At 36.8% G+C, this 19,552-nt stretch overlaps 1 protein-coding gene across 1 annotated transcript in view; it reads left to right on the forward strand.

Annotated features, from left to right (window-relative positions):
- LOC146531161 (uncharacterized) overlaps positions 1 to 19,552 on the forward strand; it is a 35,004-nt gene that overhangs the window by 3,389 nt on the left and 12,063 nt on the right. The window contains exons 2-4 of the mRNA XM_085198073.1: positions 3,076 to 3,214; positions 5,493 to 5,789; positions 7,309 to 7,479. Of these exons, the coding sequence (XP_085054199.1) occupies positions 3,076 to 3,214; positions 5,493 to 5,789; positions 7,309 to 7,479 (607 nt within the window). The remainder of the gene's footprint in view (positions 1 to 3,075; positions 3,215 to 5,492; positions 5,790 to 7,308; positions 7,480 to 19,552) is intronic.

Below are 19,552 nucleotides of genomic sequence, written 5' to 3' on the forward strand. Positions count from 1 at the left end.
AACTTTTTGTATATTTTATGGAAATTGAAAGAATATGAGGAAATGTATACATTTAACGTCTTTATTGCGTTAGAATTTGGAATCCATAGGTATGATGATGATGAGGGATGACGATGAGATGAGCGTTGTGTATGGTGGTTGGGGATTCGACCGCACTCGGGAGATGTTATATTTTTCGATCCTGTCGGCAATATCGCTGCGTAGAGTTGCACCACTTGAAATGTTTCGAAAAATGTTTGGCAGACAATGAGGGGCGGAGTGTTTATTATTTTAAATAAATTATGACCTTATAATTATTTTAAAATATATGACATATTTTATTTTAACCTATGCAACATAATATAAAATAAATGAACAAGCGCGAGTCTTCTATTATCGCCTATGATAGATGATAATTAAGTTCACATAAATAACTTTAAACTTTATATTAATTGTCTAAAAAAATACTTATTATTATATCTTACTTACGAGTAGGTACATCAAAAATAGTTACGCCGACCAAAGAATGTTATAACAGCTTGTTACAGCGGGGAGAGAACTATATCTAAATCTGAAATGATTGAAGACATCAAAATAACTGGTTATAATAATAACTACACGCCTACAAACATACTACAAGTTAAATGTTTTGCCGTCTCTACTCTCTACTCTCTACTATAGAGATAATGGATAACGCACTAACATTATCTGCGTCGTAATAGCGTGGTGACGTATAAATTGTTTATGGTAGAGACGCCCATTGACGCAATATAAGGACGTAACAAAGGAGAGTTCCACAAACCGCGGCGTTAAGTTCTGCATCCGATCTTCAAGATGACCTCTATAAATAAATTTTAAAGTTTCGTATAACATAACGATCTTGGCCTCAGAAGACGGAGAGTGACTGTTGATCACTTATCGGCTTTCTCTCGTACATGTAACTACCATGTTTAGTCGCGGACTGCGTATTTATATACTTATATTAGTTTTATTAACTTTCGTAATCAAACTATAGATTTTTTTTATAATAGTGATTTAATTAAAGTAAGATTGGTAAATATTTTTAGGCAGAAGGAACCTGGGAACCTAGTGTTAAGACACTCCGCTCCCATTAAGACACTTACGTTCCCGACTTTCCGTAGAATTCTGGGGGCGTTACGCGTTGTGTATCGGAACCCGACGCCTAGTTTTGTTTCGTTACAAGAGCAAGGAAATGACGCACAATATTGAAACTGACGAGCGAAAGTTAGTCCGTCATTAAGGAAACTTTATGAAGACAAGCTTTGGCTTTTATAGCGTGCGAGAAAATGTCAAATTAAAATAATCCAACGCTCTGTTTACGGCCGCAAGCCTACGTTTGAGTCCTCCTTGCCGTCGATGACATCTTCTCAAGCATCTACTCAGTGCTTGCTCTGTCTGAGTGACAGAGTACCTCTTCCCTCCCCAACCGGTTTCGGTGCAAAGGCCAGTAGGCCTAATATTAACCTCAAGTTTAAATAAATTAATTTTTAACAAAAACAAAAACCGACTTCTAACAATGAACTAAAAAGTGAAAAATAATTTTACAAAGATTTTATAATTTTGAAGTCGGTGCCAAGTAAAACAAACAGGCTTAGTAATTAGATATTGTAGTAAAGGTGTTGTAGCATTAGTTTGACACCGACTTCAAAATTATAAAATCTTTGTAAAATTATTTTTCACTTTTTAGTTCATTGTTAGAAGTCGGTTTTTGTTTTTGTTAAAAATTAATTTATTTTACGATTTTAAGTGATGGGTAGATCTTAAAATGATGCTTCTTAAACGAGTGGTGATAGTGGTGGTAGTGGTTGTCAACGAGTGGTTGTGGTTGTCCCATGTAAAACTTCATTTAATTAGGTATTATTTTTGTGCAAAGTAACATTTTGGTATATTGACAAGAACATACATAAAAAGTATTCGGGCGAATTGGGAATCTCCCTTTTTTGAAGTTGGTTGAAAATGAGAACATCCTCTTTTTTGAGATTGGTTGAAAAGAAATGCAACGATCAGGAATCTCACTTCTGACATCAATTTAAAAAGTTTTTGCTTGTAACTATTACAGTATAATAAATTTTTTACCAAAAAAAACAAACTTTCTCAATTTTCTCCGGATTCCATAATCGAAACCTAACCAAACTTTCACCAAATTATCCTTGAAGTGTATCCTTTTAAATAAAAAAAGAATCATCAAAATCGGTTGGCGCGGCATTGAGTTATTCGTCTATTAGTCGCGCACATGCCTAATGCAAATTTAAGACTTATGTGATTTTCTCATGGATACCATTGTCAGACATGGACCAAAAAAATGGGACCATTCGGGAAGCTATACCTTTCAAATAAAAAAAAATATCAAAATCGGTTCACCCAGTTAAAAGTTATGAGGTAACAAACATAAAAAAAAAAAAAAAATACAGTCGAATTGATAACCTCCTTTTCTTACAGAAGTCGGTTAAAAAAAGGGCCGTACAAAGAGAATCAGACGATGGAGGAAGACGAACAATTACATATAATTAAATACCTACCTGCCTACCTACCCTGCTAATTACCGGAAGATGACTAAAAAACATCCATCTCAGTTTGAACTTCGTAACTATTTGAAAAAGTTTGATCATCATTAGTACAGCGATTGCTAACAGTTAGTTTTGATCGACACCTTTATAATGTTTTAACGGTAACGTGTCCAAGTTATCTAACTGCGCTCAGTACCTACTTATAATATATATTTTACAGTAATGTCGCCAATTTTCAGAATGTCATTTTATTACATGCAGGTAATAAATAAATATAGGCTTTCCGAAGATTCATTTATATTGTCAATGATAATAAAATTGGTAAGGAAGTTATGAATAACTGTAAATTATATATTAAGACAGGCGTATCATATTTTTAACCGACTGCGTAACAACTCAACGAGAGTGTTATCGTTTTTAGCCCAGTCTGCCGGACCTGCATATGTACATATTATGTCTGTTCCTTTGTTGCCTTGCAACTGTTCAGCCAGGTGGTATTTTCTTGATGGCCAACTTGTATTATGTATATAATTAGTATAAGTATTAAATAAATGTATTTTGTCCACAGTACCGGGCTGTTAACGGCGTTCTTGGCACTGTCTCTCCTGTGCCTCGCGTGCGGCAACAGCGCCGCGGTGCTCGCCGCCACCGGCCTGCAGCGGGACTCGCTGCGTCAGCCAGTGCCGGAGACACTCACTAGTTTTGAGGTGATATTACTTGTACAAATATTTTCAGATCTAATATAGTATGGTCGACGATGTCATAGGCTACTCGAAGGCCTCTCTATAATAATATTGTCATGTATTCTATCCATCTGTATGTAGTTCGCAAGCATTGCATATATTACAATGATCCCGCAAAGCCAAATGAACACAATCAGTGTGTCTCAATATTAGTAGATGCGGTTTATTATGCACCAGTTACTGCATTGGGCAACTAAAGTGGTTACTTATGCAATTATATGCTTCTCGTTTTTAATTCACTTTGCTATCTTAATCTTTTGGAGTTTTTTCTTAATTTGGAAGATATTTTAATTTTAACACGTATAAAAATTTTAAGATATTGGGACGCGTTTGTTTTTTCTGCCTACTCTGCTATATTCGGGATGTAGCGTAAAGCTAATTATAAAAAAAATACCTAAATATTATTTATTTGAGGCCAGTCCCGGTGTAGAGGCAAAAAAGTGGCGACTATAAATGCAACGGGTTGTGGGTTTGATTCCCACTCAAGAAAAATAACTCTGCTCTGGTAACAAAGCAAAGCGCGGCGTTAAGTTCCTACACTTAACACGCAATCAAATATCAGAATTCGGCGGAAAGTGGAGAACTGAAGGGTCTTAATGGAAATAAAGTGTTTTATTAACACTATGTTTCCAGGTTCCATCTACACACCATGCCACGAAACCATGAAAAGAAACATAAATATTACATAATATTTTAGCAAAGTTCAAGGACACTGATGAAACATTACCTACTGTTCATATATCATTAGATGGCATTGTACGTGCTTGCCTCTGCCTGAGCGTGGGAACGTACAGCTAAATTCCTTATAATAAAATTATTTTATAATAAAATAACAAGTTTTTTATTAGCTTCAAATTGTATTCCGCTAATAGCAAGGTAGGCGGAGGGAACTTAGTGTTAAGTCATTCCGTTCACCACTCACACTCTAATTTTCGATATATTGCGTGTTGAGTGGCCTTTCGGTCTCCTCGGGGTTGGAGGGCATGGACACGGAAACCATGTTGATTATATGCATCCTGGTAAAGATGAAACTGCCCTCTATTTAGGGTCCTCTTAGGGTGTACAGAAGCACTAAGAAAGAATGTCCAGAAATTTTTCCGAATATTTGTATTGAAATATTCTATAGATGATGGAAAATTAAAATCTGACACTTGTATACCAAATACCAAGAATTCAATTCAATTCACTTGTTATAAACTTTTCAAAGATAGCACATCTTTTGCATAATAGGTACTTATCATCTTATCCTAACCTAATATCCTCATCTCAAATTTACGACATTTTTATGCATATTTTAAATATTTTTGTAATTCTCAGTATGAGAAATAAAATTTAAATATTATAAAACAATAAAAAAAGAAACAGTTGCTTGAGTAATTTACATTTGGTATCACCAGTACATAGCTGTCGTGTGAAACATGTCATAACCCCAGAACAACCGACCGCATTCAGAATATATTTTATTGCGAAAACATTGCTCGGCCTGAGGTTAGCCGCTAGAATAGGTAAGAATGGTCTTGAGTATGCTCTTACCTGTGGCTTTCCTTGCGTGGTTAACTCGTAATAACTAAATGTGGTAGTATAAACATGAAACAAGGGCCAGATTGGAACTTTTCGTAACTTATACAAAACTTCTTGGAAAAAATTTCGGGACATCCCTAAGGACCACCTTACATGCCAAATTTCAACTTTCTACGCTGCTCTATATATGTAGATGGCAGAATCGTATTTACCAGGACCTCCAACCCTATGGAGACTCCGAATGGCCGCTCAAGATACAATGTATCGAAAATTAGGCGGCGAGTGGGGAACCGAGTGACTTGACACTATGTTCCCAGGTTCCCTTTGTCGTCCCTGGTATGTGCAGGATACAACGAAAAGCTAAAAACATAACATTCCAACAAAAAAAAACGGTTTTAACATTCATATATTTTATTGCGCAAACAGTCAACTGTTTGAGGTTAGCGGCTAGAATGGCTACGAATAGTATAGTTTTTAAATATGTATGTACCTACATGTTGCGAATAAAGTTATAATTAAATTTAAAAAATATATATAAGAAATGATTTCAAATATTTTAGTTTCTCAGGCATATACAAATAAAATATAGTTGATTAGTTGTGAAATGAAGTTAATTTAATAAAAGCGCTGTAGCTCATTAAGGTGTATATAAGACACGTATCTTTTGAATTTTTATAACATACAATACACTGAATATTAACGGATAAATATTTGTCCACAGGATGAAATGCAAGCGTGGACTCCAGTATTAGCTAACATAGCGCTCCTTATCATAGCGTCAGTGCACTGCCTCGTCTGCGTCTTCTCCATTTACCACCTATCCAAGAGGGTGTGTCCTTGCTTCAGACCGAAGCAGGCCTTCGACCACAATCAGTTCGACCCCAATTTCAAGCCGGTACAGCCTTGCGTGTTTCATGTCGATGAAATAAAGAGAGCTCAGGAGGAGAAAATGAGAGGGCATGAGCTTTGCAAGGATTTGGAGGCCAAGTTACAAGGAGATACTATTAAAAAGAAAAAGGTGAGCCTCAAATATGTACTTAACGAACAAGCAATTATAGTGTGTAATAGCCACATGTTTTAAATTTCTTAAGAAACTTTCTACATATAAATTAAAATTCAAAATATTAATAAAAAAATAATTAAAAATAATAACGGATTTTTTTAGACGTTATATGCTGAGCGGCTGGCGGAGTTCCACGCTGCGCTTTATCTTCTTACAGAGCGTGAAATTTTTTTTCCGAATCCGAATCCACAACCGCCTTATATTATATAGTCAGAGGCTTCGCCGCTGAGCTACAACAACCTCGACTTATTAACTTAAAAAAATGTAAATGTATAATAATAATAATAATAATAATAATATAATTTATTCATAAACAAAATAGTACAGGGTGAGTCATATTGAACTTTCCGATTTCAATAAGGTGTGTATTAAAAACAAAGCGACATGCAGTAAAAATTATTTTATTGTTTGAAAGCACATAACATGCAGTTTTAATTTAGTTGGTTTTAAAAATGATATCCTGTAAATGTCTACCTCCATTGACCACACACTGCTGAAGCCTTTCCCGGAAGTTGTCCATTACTCGTCGAGTCATAGTCAGCGGAATAGCATTGATTTCTTCCGTGATTGCAGCCTTCAGTTCATCGATGGTTCGGGGACGATGCGTGTACACCTTTTCCTTCAGGTAACCCCAGAGAAAGAAATCGCAGGGGGTTAAATCAGGTGATCTCATCTCTGTCATGGCGCGTCTAATGACACCATCCCCACCCTTCTACTCCTTCCCTTCTTCGTGCAACGTCCTTCCAAAACCGGAAAGTTCAATATGACTCACCCTGTATATATAAAGTAAGTATATATAAGATGTACTAATATTTACCTACGTACTTAAAGTAAGTTAAATTAATTTTTATTTTACAAACACAGTTTGGTAGGTATAGCAAGTTGTGCAAGACCGGACAAACGGAATGACCAATAAAACGAGTATTTGTATAAAAAATCGATTGCCTTGATTCGAATGCGCGACCTGCATGGGACTGTGGACAGACAACATTACTTATGTATTACTAGATCTCTCAAGGTCCACTGATTGAGCAGTTCTCGAATTATCTATTTAACTGCTGTCAAAGTAAATACAATTAGTTAATACCTAAATAATACGACCCGATTACAGGCAAATACATACTTGTTTTCGTCAAACAAGATGTTTTGTAAGATCACGCTGATGACTTGGACTTGATGTTAAGATACTCCGTTCTCCGCGAACCGACTAATTCTCGGAGACATTGTCGATTGTAGTGACGGAACCCAACGCCGCGCTTTGTCTTGATACCAAAGCGAGGAATAAAGGCCGTAATAGTAGGAGACGAAATGTCTCAATACTAAATTTCTTCTGCCTGATGGCCATCCTACTACATGCGGGATATAGCGTTAAGCTAACAAAGATTTTTTTTAAATATCTACTCTTTTTCACAGTGTAGATATTTATATAATAAATTATTAATTATCTTACTTATATCATAATTTCATTATCCAGGAGGAAGCCCCCGAATACGGCAGTGCTAACAGCAGAGAGCGTCTAGTAACCAAGTGGCTGGGTCACCACCACGCCGTCGTCCCCACCGCTGTCCGCCCTCCTCGCAGTAAGGGTGTGAGGAAGGCCAGGAAGCCTCCCATGATGCTTGTCCCTGCACATCCGGCTAGTACGGTAAGCCAAGTTCAATTATTTAATTTTAAAATAATTAATATAGTTTTTAATATAACTTTCTCGTCAGCTGCTACCAGAAGAACTGCTTTACAAGATGAGAGCTTCTAGTTATGGTTGATGATGTAATATTTGATTTTTGGATATGAAATAATTAAACTGTATAATGTATAAAACTCTCTCGTTACTGAGTGACTGACTGACAACGGACTGCCTGTTTGAGGCGGCGTAAAACCCTGAAATTGGTCATGTAGGTTTCTGGGGGAGTATTGGAGTGCTAATAAAGAATTTCCCAAAATTGTACAAATTTGGGATGTACCACGTTTTATGATATTTTTTATATTTATTTTACTAGTTTTACTCCTAAAAGTCCATTTAAGAAAACCTGCAGGCTACAACTAGCATAAATTACCTTTGCTTCCTAAATACACCATGTTTTTTTTCTAATTCCACTAAATATCATAGAATGGCGTACACTAAATCTGCCTTATCATTAGTTCTAGATAAGTGCCTCATAGCTGTTCGCAGCGAAACGTGTTAGAGCACAGTCGTGATTCCTTACCGACCCACTGACTCTTGACTCTACACGAGTTAGTTGTAACTGACCACTGAGCACTGTGAGATAAAATGTATAGGTTCGATTATTGCTTCAGGAGGTCAGAGGGTCTCACTTATAATAAATATTTGTTTTTTTACTAACATTAGATTATTTAGTCATTCATTCAAGTGAGTTTTTTCTCTTATTTTTCTTATATGTGTTAAAATAACCTAAAAGTATTGCATGTCGCGCATTGTCTCGCCAGACCGGTGAAATGAAAACAATTTATTCCCCCGACTAATATTCGAACTCACAAACATCGCATTTATAGTCAGACCTAGCCCCACTGTGCCACAGCGACGTCTAAACTTTCTCAGACGTTAAAATATGAAATAACCTGAAAGTAGAAAGCATCTCAAGGGATATCTGTAATTCCACTATAGATTAAATATTCTATATGTACGCAGTACGAGTTTCCATAGCGGCACTCGTTCGTTTTCTAATTAGATAGATGCCTTCACCATTCTCAGAAGACCTTGCACTTCTAAAATGACTATAATTTGCTATTCTATATAACTGGACAGTTCAGTTTTAGCCTTTTGACTTTATTTAAAGTATTCTTGCGAGTTGGTGTGCATAACGTTGTATCCCGCGTAAAGCAGAGCATGCCCTGCTCAGCAGCTCTGCCCTTCTGCTGGCAGGAGAAACTTGGCTAAGACACACATTACGTGTCGAATGGCAGAACTCAGCGCCGCGCTTAGTCTTGTTACTAGATCGAGGAAATGAAAATAATGCACTCACTGGAGTGTGAACCGAAATAACAACCGAAGCGTTTACAGTTGCACGCTGTGTCACTGCACTATGATGGCCTTAAAATATACACGTTATTAACTCTTTAATAGTTCGACATCTTTGTGTAGGTAAGAATCTTTTACTTTGGGAAATAATATTGTAAATATAACTTTTAATATAATATGGAAATATTCCCTGGAGTACTTTAGTTTTTACAATTTTGAAAATTGTTTAATTAGCTTAAACAAGTGATGATTTTTATATTTAAGTGAAGACAAACAAAGCCGTGAGCAGCAGTAGTATGTACGTATATAAAATAATAGACATATTACAAAGACACTAGCCGGGGCATAGTTTCCGCATGCCGCTGTTGTCTTCCTGCACTGACATTGTTGATGCTAATGATGGTCTGTACGAGTACATACTGTACTGTGACAATCATTATTAATACAACTAATATTGTTACATATTTGTCCGAAAATTATATTTTGGAATTTTCGGGACGTGCTTGGCCAAATGCAAAAAAAAATCAGCTTAAGTCACTTTTCGTAATCCATATAAATACTTTTCCGGAATGAAGAAAATGCAGCTATATGCTGGGGTTCTAGTATAGTTAGTTACAAAGGTTTCTATGGTATACGTTATGTATATATTATGTTATGTGAAAAATTGCCTCCCAAGTCTTATCTATTCCGCTTGTAGCACCTGTTGTAGGCACACTACTATATATGAACACAGATGAGTATTGAAAAAAAATTAAACCACCTTGTTTCCTACTTACTTTTGTCTATAAAATATTTACAGAGTATGTAGAGACATATCACTAACTATTAACAGCAAAATGAGAATCAGCACAATTCCCACAACTCAGCATGACATGCGCGTGCGCACGCCGCGCGCCCGACGCGTCTGCGCTGAATATTCGGTGCTCTTTGATCTATTGATCCACATCTTATCCGGATCTAGAACAAGGTATAATTTCCCTATTCCTAAAACGCCGCTACGACACACGAACAGTTTTTTATATCAGTTTTTTATATCAGTTTTTTATATTCAGTATATCATCTCTATTATTCTAAGTGTATTTATTATAAAAGAACAAATTACTAAAAATAATAAAAATGTTACTTTCTATGTTGAAATTCGATGATTTCCTAAGAAAATCATATTAAATAATTGTAATAGTTGTTAGTTTTAATCCCCAAAACGATAGTTCTTGATTTAAAACTACGTTACGTCTTAACATTAGGTTCCCCGGTGCCCTCTGCCTACCCTCCTATGTGCGGGCATGAAGGTAAAAAACTCTTTTACCAGAACGCACAGAAAACAAATATTAACCAAAGGAAATGCTTTATCAATAATCACCAAGACCAACCAGTGTAACAGTGCAGTGCAGTGCGGTGCGGTGCGGAACATTTCTAACACGCTATGTTTTTTGCCGCGGCGCCGCTCGTTCCGCTCTCATAAGCACGATCAGAGCTCGAGGCAGATTATCCAGTCAATTGTGGCGTGGAAACACAGTAATGAAATTATTAAATCATTATTAAGAGGAGTTGGGGCCGTAGTGGTGCAGCTGTAGCTGTAAACGTGACGGATGGTGTTCGATTCCCGCTCGGGGAAATGATTTATTTATGAGTTTGAGTTCCTCGCTCTGGTAATATGATAAAGCCACCACTCAACATGTCACGAGTTGTCTTGGTACCAGAGCGAGAAAATGGAAACGAACCCGCAGCCATCGCCGTTACTGTAACCACGACGACATTTAAAATGTTTTAACAGTAGGTAATAATGAACCACATGACACTCACACACCACCACCGCCCCACATATTTTGTAAAACAAGGTAAACAATGAGCTGTAGGTCTCTCGCCTCCATAATATTAACACACTTGCTGGTACTTTACGGCCACTTTCGCTGCCCATCCTTACTTTGCGAGTCGCGAGCGCCACATTCCGTAGATTTATGTTCGAATGTAAATACTAAATATTTTTTGAGGCCAGTCGTGGCGCTGGGACACAAGCGGGCGACAGAAAGCGCAAAGGTTGTGGATTCGATTCCTACTTCTGCCAGTCGACATGTAGTGCTTTGAGAATTTGGCGGATAGTGTCACGGACGGAAATGTCTGAATAGGAACGAAGTGTCACAACTAGGTTCTCAGCATACCTAAGTGAAGCTTAGAAAAAAATGTTTGAACACGTTTTACATATATACGAGTACTAGTCGCCATCCGCGGCATTGTTTGCGGATTGTAAGATGAAAAAGGGAAAACCTCAGATTATGCCGTAGCCGTAAGAATATCGAGAGATCCTCTCCTATTGCTCTCCCACACTCCTTAACCTATTTTGGAAAATTTCAGTAAAGTCTAATAGTTTCGCCTGTGTTCAATCAGTAACGAAAGAGATAATTAAAACTAAAAAGCTTAATTTATTTTTTATTTGAGTTTTGACAATAATTTTACGAAAAGCAAAGTTTTATACAAAAGATGAATTATAATTAAAATATTGGCTTTCTTCAGCTCGTGTGGTTTACCTGAGCGTTGCCATGGTAACTGGAGCGAGGTGCAGATGCAATCTCATCAAATAGCGCTGTTTCGTGGAATTAAAGAAATACTATTCTATTATTTATGTACTCGTAGTTACACACGATGCACTCGCTTATTGCGTTTTTTACTATGTTTTGCTTAAAAAAATGTTTTTAATTGGCGTGTTTCGTAGTTAGTGATTCTAGCTGCTAAGCCATGTCGTGGATACCAATTCAAGATTTATTTGAAAGTTTTTTGTATTGCTGGTTGTGATTAATATAGCCTATAGCCTTCTCTATAAATGGAATATTCAATACAAAAGTCTATTCGAACCAGTAGTTGCTGACATTGGGCACTGAACCAAACAAACATTTCAGTTAAAATATTAGATACATATTTAACATGTAAATTTTAAATGTATAAAGACATTTAAAATTTACATGTTTAATTGAAGTTATCAATAAAATTGATTACCATAATGAATAAGTTCCGCTACTCAACACGAGTCTCTCCACTCTAGGTTCCCAAGATCCCTCCGCCTACCCTGTTATGTGCGGGATATAGCGGGAAGTTCAATCACATTAATCAATATGGCACAACGGAAACGTAAACAATTAACCGTTGCTTCTCGTGCTGAAACATCATAAAAGATTGCCCTTTACCAGTAAAACTGTAGCAATTAGCCGTTCGTCGTTACTCCGCACGTGTTAACTTTACTTGTAATACAAAATATTCATTCATGGTGGCGCAGCGCAGGTGATTGTATCTCGCATATACTCTACCCTGCGGTAGGCTGAGCTGACCTGATCCTCGACAATGCTTGTTGCGTGGTTGAACTCATTCCGCGTTTTACCTCATTGACACATCGACAAAATGTATATAATTCCTTCTCTCAAGTCGAAATCGAACCTACAATCAAAGCCTCAGAGGTCGTTCCGCTGTGCCGAGACAGCGTCAAAAACTAATTATACCTATACATAGATAGATAATTAATTAAATTACATTTAAAGTGAGCGTGCAAAACAAATCACGAATTTGAGTAAAGCCATAAAAGGGCATATTATAAATGATAATTTCTGATTTATGATGTGGAAACAACTTTCTATAGAGCGAACACGCTGTATAATTGTAGTCTATTCCATTAACATTGTAATAACGGTAAGTTTTACATAATTGTGTATGTATATTCTTTTATCATTATCTCCAGTACATAAGAAAGGGAGGGAAAGAAAATTTTTATTATGATTTCCGTTCTCCTTTTATTTGAAGTTGCCTGCGGGACCGCGGGATCGCCGGTTTTTTATTAAAACAGGTGGGTATTTTATTTCGTTTTAAAATTATCCAAAGAATATAATTTGTTCCGAGACTGCTACCGTGCTCCCCAATAAGATATTTCTAAAATATGTATTTAAAATAAAGCATATTCTTTGCAGTGTTCTTATTTAATATATACACTAAACATTTAGAACAATATTTTTCTCGAAAATAGATTTCCACATTATTTTCTCGGACATCATTGAAAATGTAAAAAAAAAATGGAAGTACTAACTCTAACTCTTCTTAAAATTAAAAACTAAATAGATACGACTGGTTGTGGGTGCGATACCCATTCCAGAAAAACATATATTTTAATTTATATTTTCATTTCTTTGCTCTAGTGTCGAGGGAAGCGTTGCGTTGAAAGTTGGAAAAGGAGTGTCTGAATAGTACGTTCTCTCCGCATACCCTGCTGTGCGCGGGATACTTCGAAAACACGATAGTAAATACGAACATTGAACTGTTGCGTAACAACCTGTTCGTCTCACAGTATTCGCAGAAGAGAACAACCTCCACACTACTTTCCCCTTAAACTTATTGGCCATTGAATGCGGAGCGATAGAGGTTTTTTCCTATTAACTGAGAAAATGACCTACTTGTAGTTACAATAGCTTATCTCGTATTATACTCAGATGTGTATTACATATAACACATTTCGAGGTCCGTATTTATAAACCACTCTCAAGATCGATCTCAGACTTCAGCGATTTATAAATAGGGGCCTAAGTAACGGTGATGTAACGTAGACTGGCCTAATTGTTAAAGTTTTTTCAATTTTTATAGTAAGTCCAGAGATAAGCACATTCAAACAAACAAACCCTTCAACTCTATAATATTAGTATAGATATAGAAGTAAAGAGTATAAATTGTGTCAACATTTTTGTGGATATGGGCTAAAAACTTTTTTTTATATATGTATCTTTAAGTACTTAGGTATATTTTATAATATATTCGTTGTATCCGTCATAAAGTTCTTTCCTTTTCTTTAAATCAATTTGAAAAAAAAAATGTGAAACATATGAAGCTAAAAAGTAAAACGGGCTAATAAATAAGTGAAACATTCCCCTTAGATACATGTAATTCCTTTTTCAAGAGTCACAAGTTACGAAAGTTACCCACTAAACTACTTAAGAGAAACTCTAAAGACGTAAACCAAGTGGTCGCGGTATAAAAACATAGAACCAGTGGTCAGTGGACGCAGACCACGGCGGTTATGGCGGTGTCCGGTGGTCGCGTAGAAATCGCCCCAACATTCCTTTTATTTCCCATTTTAGTTTTTTTCGATACAACTTTCTATATGAAGCTCATTAGTCTATGATTGCTTGTTGTGAATTAAATGAGTGTGGGGAAAATTATAATACGTTTTTTTATATCATTATCTTTGACCGCTATGGCACGGTGTGGATTGTAAGTGCGGTAGTTTTAGGTTCGATGTAAACTTAGGGTTATGAATTCCTTTTATTCTAACGCTCTGATATCAAGACAAAGCGCGGCGTTGAGTTCACCAGCCAACACGCGATGTCTCGAAAATGAACCGGGGATTGCGTACCAATTTTACCACATACACTCATTTTGTATGAAAATATTTATATTACCTCCTATTATTAAATGATATAGACAACAAAGACCTGTTCAACCTTCAAAACGCGCATTGGTTTACTACCAGGCCGAGGAACTGAAAATAGCTCATTCCAACGAGTGGAAATCGAACCCACAACCGACGCGCTCACAGTCAGACAAATGCTACAAATATATGAATCATGTAAGTTATTAGCTGACCGAAGAAAACGTTCGTTAAGCAATAATAGTTGGTTGTAAAAGATAAACAATAAGGAGGGGTCGTCGACCGCCGCGGGCTGGGAAAGCCGCGCTCGCGTGTGACATTGATTTCAGATATTTGTGGATATTTATTATTTATTATTTTTTAATTAACGTTGTATGCCGCTTATACTCACAGGATAGGGAGGGAGCCTAGTGTTAAGACTCATATTTAGGTATACATACGATAAATATTGTTAGTTTATTAGTATTCATAATTTTCTAAAAGTAGTTTGAAAAACGGAGAATATATAAAATGTAAACTTTAGTGAGTTGGAATCAAACCTTAAACTACAATGTATAGGCAAATAAAAAATATTTTCTAGTTTCCTTTTCATAGCTTCACGCTGTATCCCAGAGCATAGAGTGAGGCAGGCAGGGGGAAGCTTTTTTACCACAACGAGGGAATGAATATAATTGTCATTACTCCAAATGAGAGTCGAACTCAGAATGGTTATAATGCGTAGCCCTGTGCACTACACCACGACGGCCTCTTCATTTTTTCATAATCATTATTCTTGATAAATAATTATATAAAATCACCTCGTTCACGTATTTCCTAGGAAACGTAATGTAAATCTAAAACCGCAAAAGAACTAACTATCTATTACGAACAGTCTAGTTACTGGTTAAATGTGTATCTGTCCTTTGTAATAGTAATGTTTTTATGACCGCCGTATTGTGCGGCGGTTCCTCTCTCTGGAACCCTAGCCACCGATAGCTTGGACCCTTGTCCCGCCCTCGGAAGAATGTTTTTTTTTATATTTTCTTCTAAATCTTTTTTATAATAATTTATATTTAAAAATGTAAAATTGATTCACTAATTTAATAAAAGTCAATTGTAAATGTATGTTTTTATGAAACACTATAAAATTATTTCTTTTTTTGAGCTTTATGCTGTATCCTGCATATAACAAAGAAGGCAGACGAGACCTGACCCTACAATATATTTAAATACGTTCCACTTAAGCTCTCCGACTCAACACTATTGAGTGGCGAAACTGAACGCTCCGCTTTGCGTCGTTACTAGAGCGAGGACATGGAAATATTAAATATTTCATTTCCTCGAGTGGGAAACGAACCTACAACCTGTTGTGTTTATAGTCACACGCTTGTGCTCTTGTGCCACGATTGGCCTCAAAAAATAATTATTTTGGGATAGATAAGTCTATTCTTCTAATTATCACCAGTTTAATATATTATCATTCCTACGTATACAAGAAATAGTTTATTTGATAATGTCCTAAAGCTATGGTCACTCGAATCATTTAGTAGTTTTTGCAGGCCATTCATCCGACAGCAAGAAGCATGTAACGAGGCGTCGCGTACTCGTGCTGTTGCCGATGCGTACGACGTACGAGCACCTTGTTCATTATCAATCGAATCATTTCTTAATTTTTTTAAAAAACTGTTACTGAGCGACAGACTGACTGAAATTACCCGGTGTAGAACGCCGAAACTTGAAATTTTGTTTCTTTGGGGAGTGTAGGAAAGTGTTAATTTCTCGAAATATTTACGAGATTAGGAAAATTGGTGGAATTTTGCGGACGGCCGCAACTATATTTTTAGATAAAGCACCTGTGACCCGTCCCCGTCCCCGTCCCCCTCGCGCCGGCCCGCTTTCCGTTTCTACAGCGAGAGTGGACGATTCGGTTACGCATAAATTATACCAACAAGTTATATTTAAAAGAAAAGTAAAATGATCTACAATATCGAAAACCTTACGGTTTTTATAATTTTTCTTGAAAAATACTTAATTAATGAAATATTTGTTTAATTAAATATTTTTTATATATTATAGAAATATTTAAAAGTAGTATTATTGAGATTCAAATCAATTAAATGTTCATACCAAATTTCTATATATATGTTTTTTTAAGCTCGTAGAACCAAATATTTGACATTTGACCAGGTAAGATAAGTAAGTTAAACTGTATTTTGTATTTGAAGCCGCTACATTCTAATAGAAATTGTAAATTGTACTGAACTACAGTAGCATTAGATATGTATTACAAGACCATATTTCACTACATTCCTTACAAACTATAACGAATGTAACGCAACCTCGTATTGCGTGCGAGCCTACGCCGGCTACCGTACGAGACTTAGTATGTCCACAATTAAATAATTGAAAGTTTTGTAATGTTGCAGCTGTAAATTATTTTAAGGAAATGGTTGAGGCTAGTTGTGGTGACAGGACAAGCCGTGGGTTCGATTCCCACGCGGGGAAATTAAATATTTAATATTTTGAGTTCCGCCACTCAACGCTCAATGCTTCTAGAATTCCGCGGAAAGTGGCGACCGGAAGTGTCTTAATGGGCAACGGAGTGTCTTAGCACCAGGTTCTCAGGTTCCCTCTGACTACCCTGCTATGTGGGGAATACTATGTAAAGTTAAAAAAAAATCTACCTGTAAGTTCATGTTAAGCGATGATTTCCACCCGTCAACCCTCAATGTCTCAAAAACTTGGTGAATTTATAAGAAATATAAAAAAAATCATGAAATAGATTACATTCCAAACATATTAAGCTTATGTTACGATAATTTTAACATAATTTGTATTTGTATCGAAAGCTGAATGTCGGTAGTCGACCCCGGCGGCTGTCGGCGCAACACTTTACGAAACTAATAATGAGCTATCATTATTTATCAAGGCATTCGGGGCCCTCGTGGCGCAGTAGGCACTAGACACAGGAGATACAATGGTAAGGGATAACGGAGTGCCTTAACACTAAGTTGCCAGGTTTTCTCTGCCTACCTTGCTATGTGCGTAGCAGGGCCGCGTTCAGCAATGTTTCACCGTTGCCATGGGAGACTACAACATAATGATTGATGCCTGCTCCTCTGCCTCCACTACCTACTATCATTTGCCACAAAACCTAAGCCTGCCGGCGAGAAATGATCCTGGGAAGATAAATAAGTTGAAAATTCTAGCGCCATCGATGGGTTTAATTAATCCCATTTTGGGATTTATATAGAAATTCAAAACCAACAATTTTTTTTCAGCGAATTTAGTCGAATGAACATAACAGTACACACTACACTACCACCGTACACCGGCTCGAAAGGTTCTGCCGAATAGTCCAAATTCAGGAGATGATATATATAATTAACAATTTTATTATTTAACTAGCGGCCCTCCCGCGGCTTCGCCCGCTTGAACTAAATGATTATCAGTTCATGTGTTCAGTGTCCCTTTATCTATTTCAATCAAAAATACTGTAAATAATGATCTTAATTTCTAACATTTTTACCCTTTATATATTCCTTTAAGATAAGAATAGGCGAATATTCTACAAATCGAAGCCACAACTCTCCTATCTCACTAATAAGTGCATAACAGGGTTATGGGAACCTGTACACCGAAACCAAGTGATACACCCAAATTCTACCATTTAGAGACATTGTATGTTAAGTAGCGGAACTTAACGCCGCACGTTATCCGCAGAAATCTTTAAAAAAAAAATTCAATATAGTCATTCGCTCGAATAGGAATCGAACCCACATCCACAACCAATTACATTCTAATCGTGCCACGCCGCGTCAATATTATATAATAAGAAAACAATTTACCAAAACATTGGGCAATATTGTAAACAGCGTGAAGCACTCGCGCCTCTCGCGCCTCTCGCGCCTCTCGCCTCGCCTCTAATACTGTATACTGTCATTTGGAATGACCTTTACTCGTGATCGACGTATGGTGGTGCAACTCCACACCAACTCCGCTCGCACCTTAAAATAGTCATTAAATAGCCATCAATGTATGAATGTAGGTAGGACTTTGATGATATTTCACATGTTCTAACAAAAATTTAAGTTACGGCTATGTTAGCCACAGATTTTTATTATCTTCACGCTGTATCCCGCATATGGCGGGGCAACCAGAGGGAACCTGGTGATAAGACACTTCGTGTTGGGTGATGGGACTCGACTCGCTGTGTCTTGTCGCGTCGCGCCTACACTCACACGCTAACTTAATGAAGACATTGAGTAAAGCGGCGTACAAGTATAGAGTATATCGCACGTAAATCGATCTACCGTCTAGGGCCGTCCCTTTCACCTGCTCGAGCCCTACATTCTAGGACACCGCCGCCGACGCCGACGCCGACGACGGTCGCACTTGCCAAATATCCTGTCATTTTGAACCATTTTAGTATATGTTCGGTTTATTACACACAAAACTTCAAGCAGAGTTGGTAGAGGGAATCTAGTGTTACATACATACATCTACATTCCGTTCCTCCCAATTTTTACATATTGTGTAAAAAGATACTGGTGACAACTCCATATATTACTGTGCTCTTTCATATATTATTTATAATTTTTAACGGCAGAATCCACCGCCGGTACCAGAACCACTTCCTGAGATTAGCGCGTTTAACCAAACAAACAGTTCAGTTTTATAATATTATAAAGATATCAGCGGCTTAGAGAGTCCTCAAGATATCACATGAATTAGGTATTACAAGTCGACCGGTTGCTCAATTCGGCACGGCGAGCAGTTTTCATCTGAACTCTAACACAGCTATTCAGGTCACATACGGGTCTAGTGCCAGTAATTACTCAGGTACTATAGACGAGGGTAACTGTATGTAGATTGAGTGTTGGTTTGGTGGTGGTTAATGCTGTGATGAGAGAGGGACAAAAAGTGATTTAAAAGAAAATTATTATAGCGTCAATAGAGAAAAAACGGAATTCTAATTAGATTAGCTTTGTTGTTCGTCTGTCTGTCCATCTGTTAAGGTAAGAAGATCCTAAAAACACATAGGTACTAACATAAAACTTTTAAAATACAGCAATCTACTCAAATTATTTTAAACTTACAATCACCGCGTCTAAATTATAACTAACTTTAAAGCCAAACATAATCTAAATACAATTTAGTGAACCATTTATCGTAGTACTACAGTCTACAACAAATACCGGCGAGACACCTGCTCTCAGTTCCCACGGCAACCGAAACGCATTATTTACTTTTGCGAAATTAGGCAAGGCTCGATTGAAATTCAACTGAGAAATTCCTTTGCAAATTATGTTATAAAAGTAATATACATACCTTTAAACGTAATTACTTTTGAAATGAATAGGT

Source organism: Heliconius melpomene, chromosome 15 (genome assembly GCF_056956725.1).
Source record: "Heliconius melpomene rosina isolate 202511_hmr_F chromosome 15, ASM5695672v1, whole genome shotgun sequence".
Taxonomy (NCBI): Eukaryota; Metazoa; Arthropoda; class Insecta; order Lepidoptera; family Nymphalidae; genus Heliconius; species Heliconius melpomene.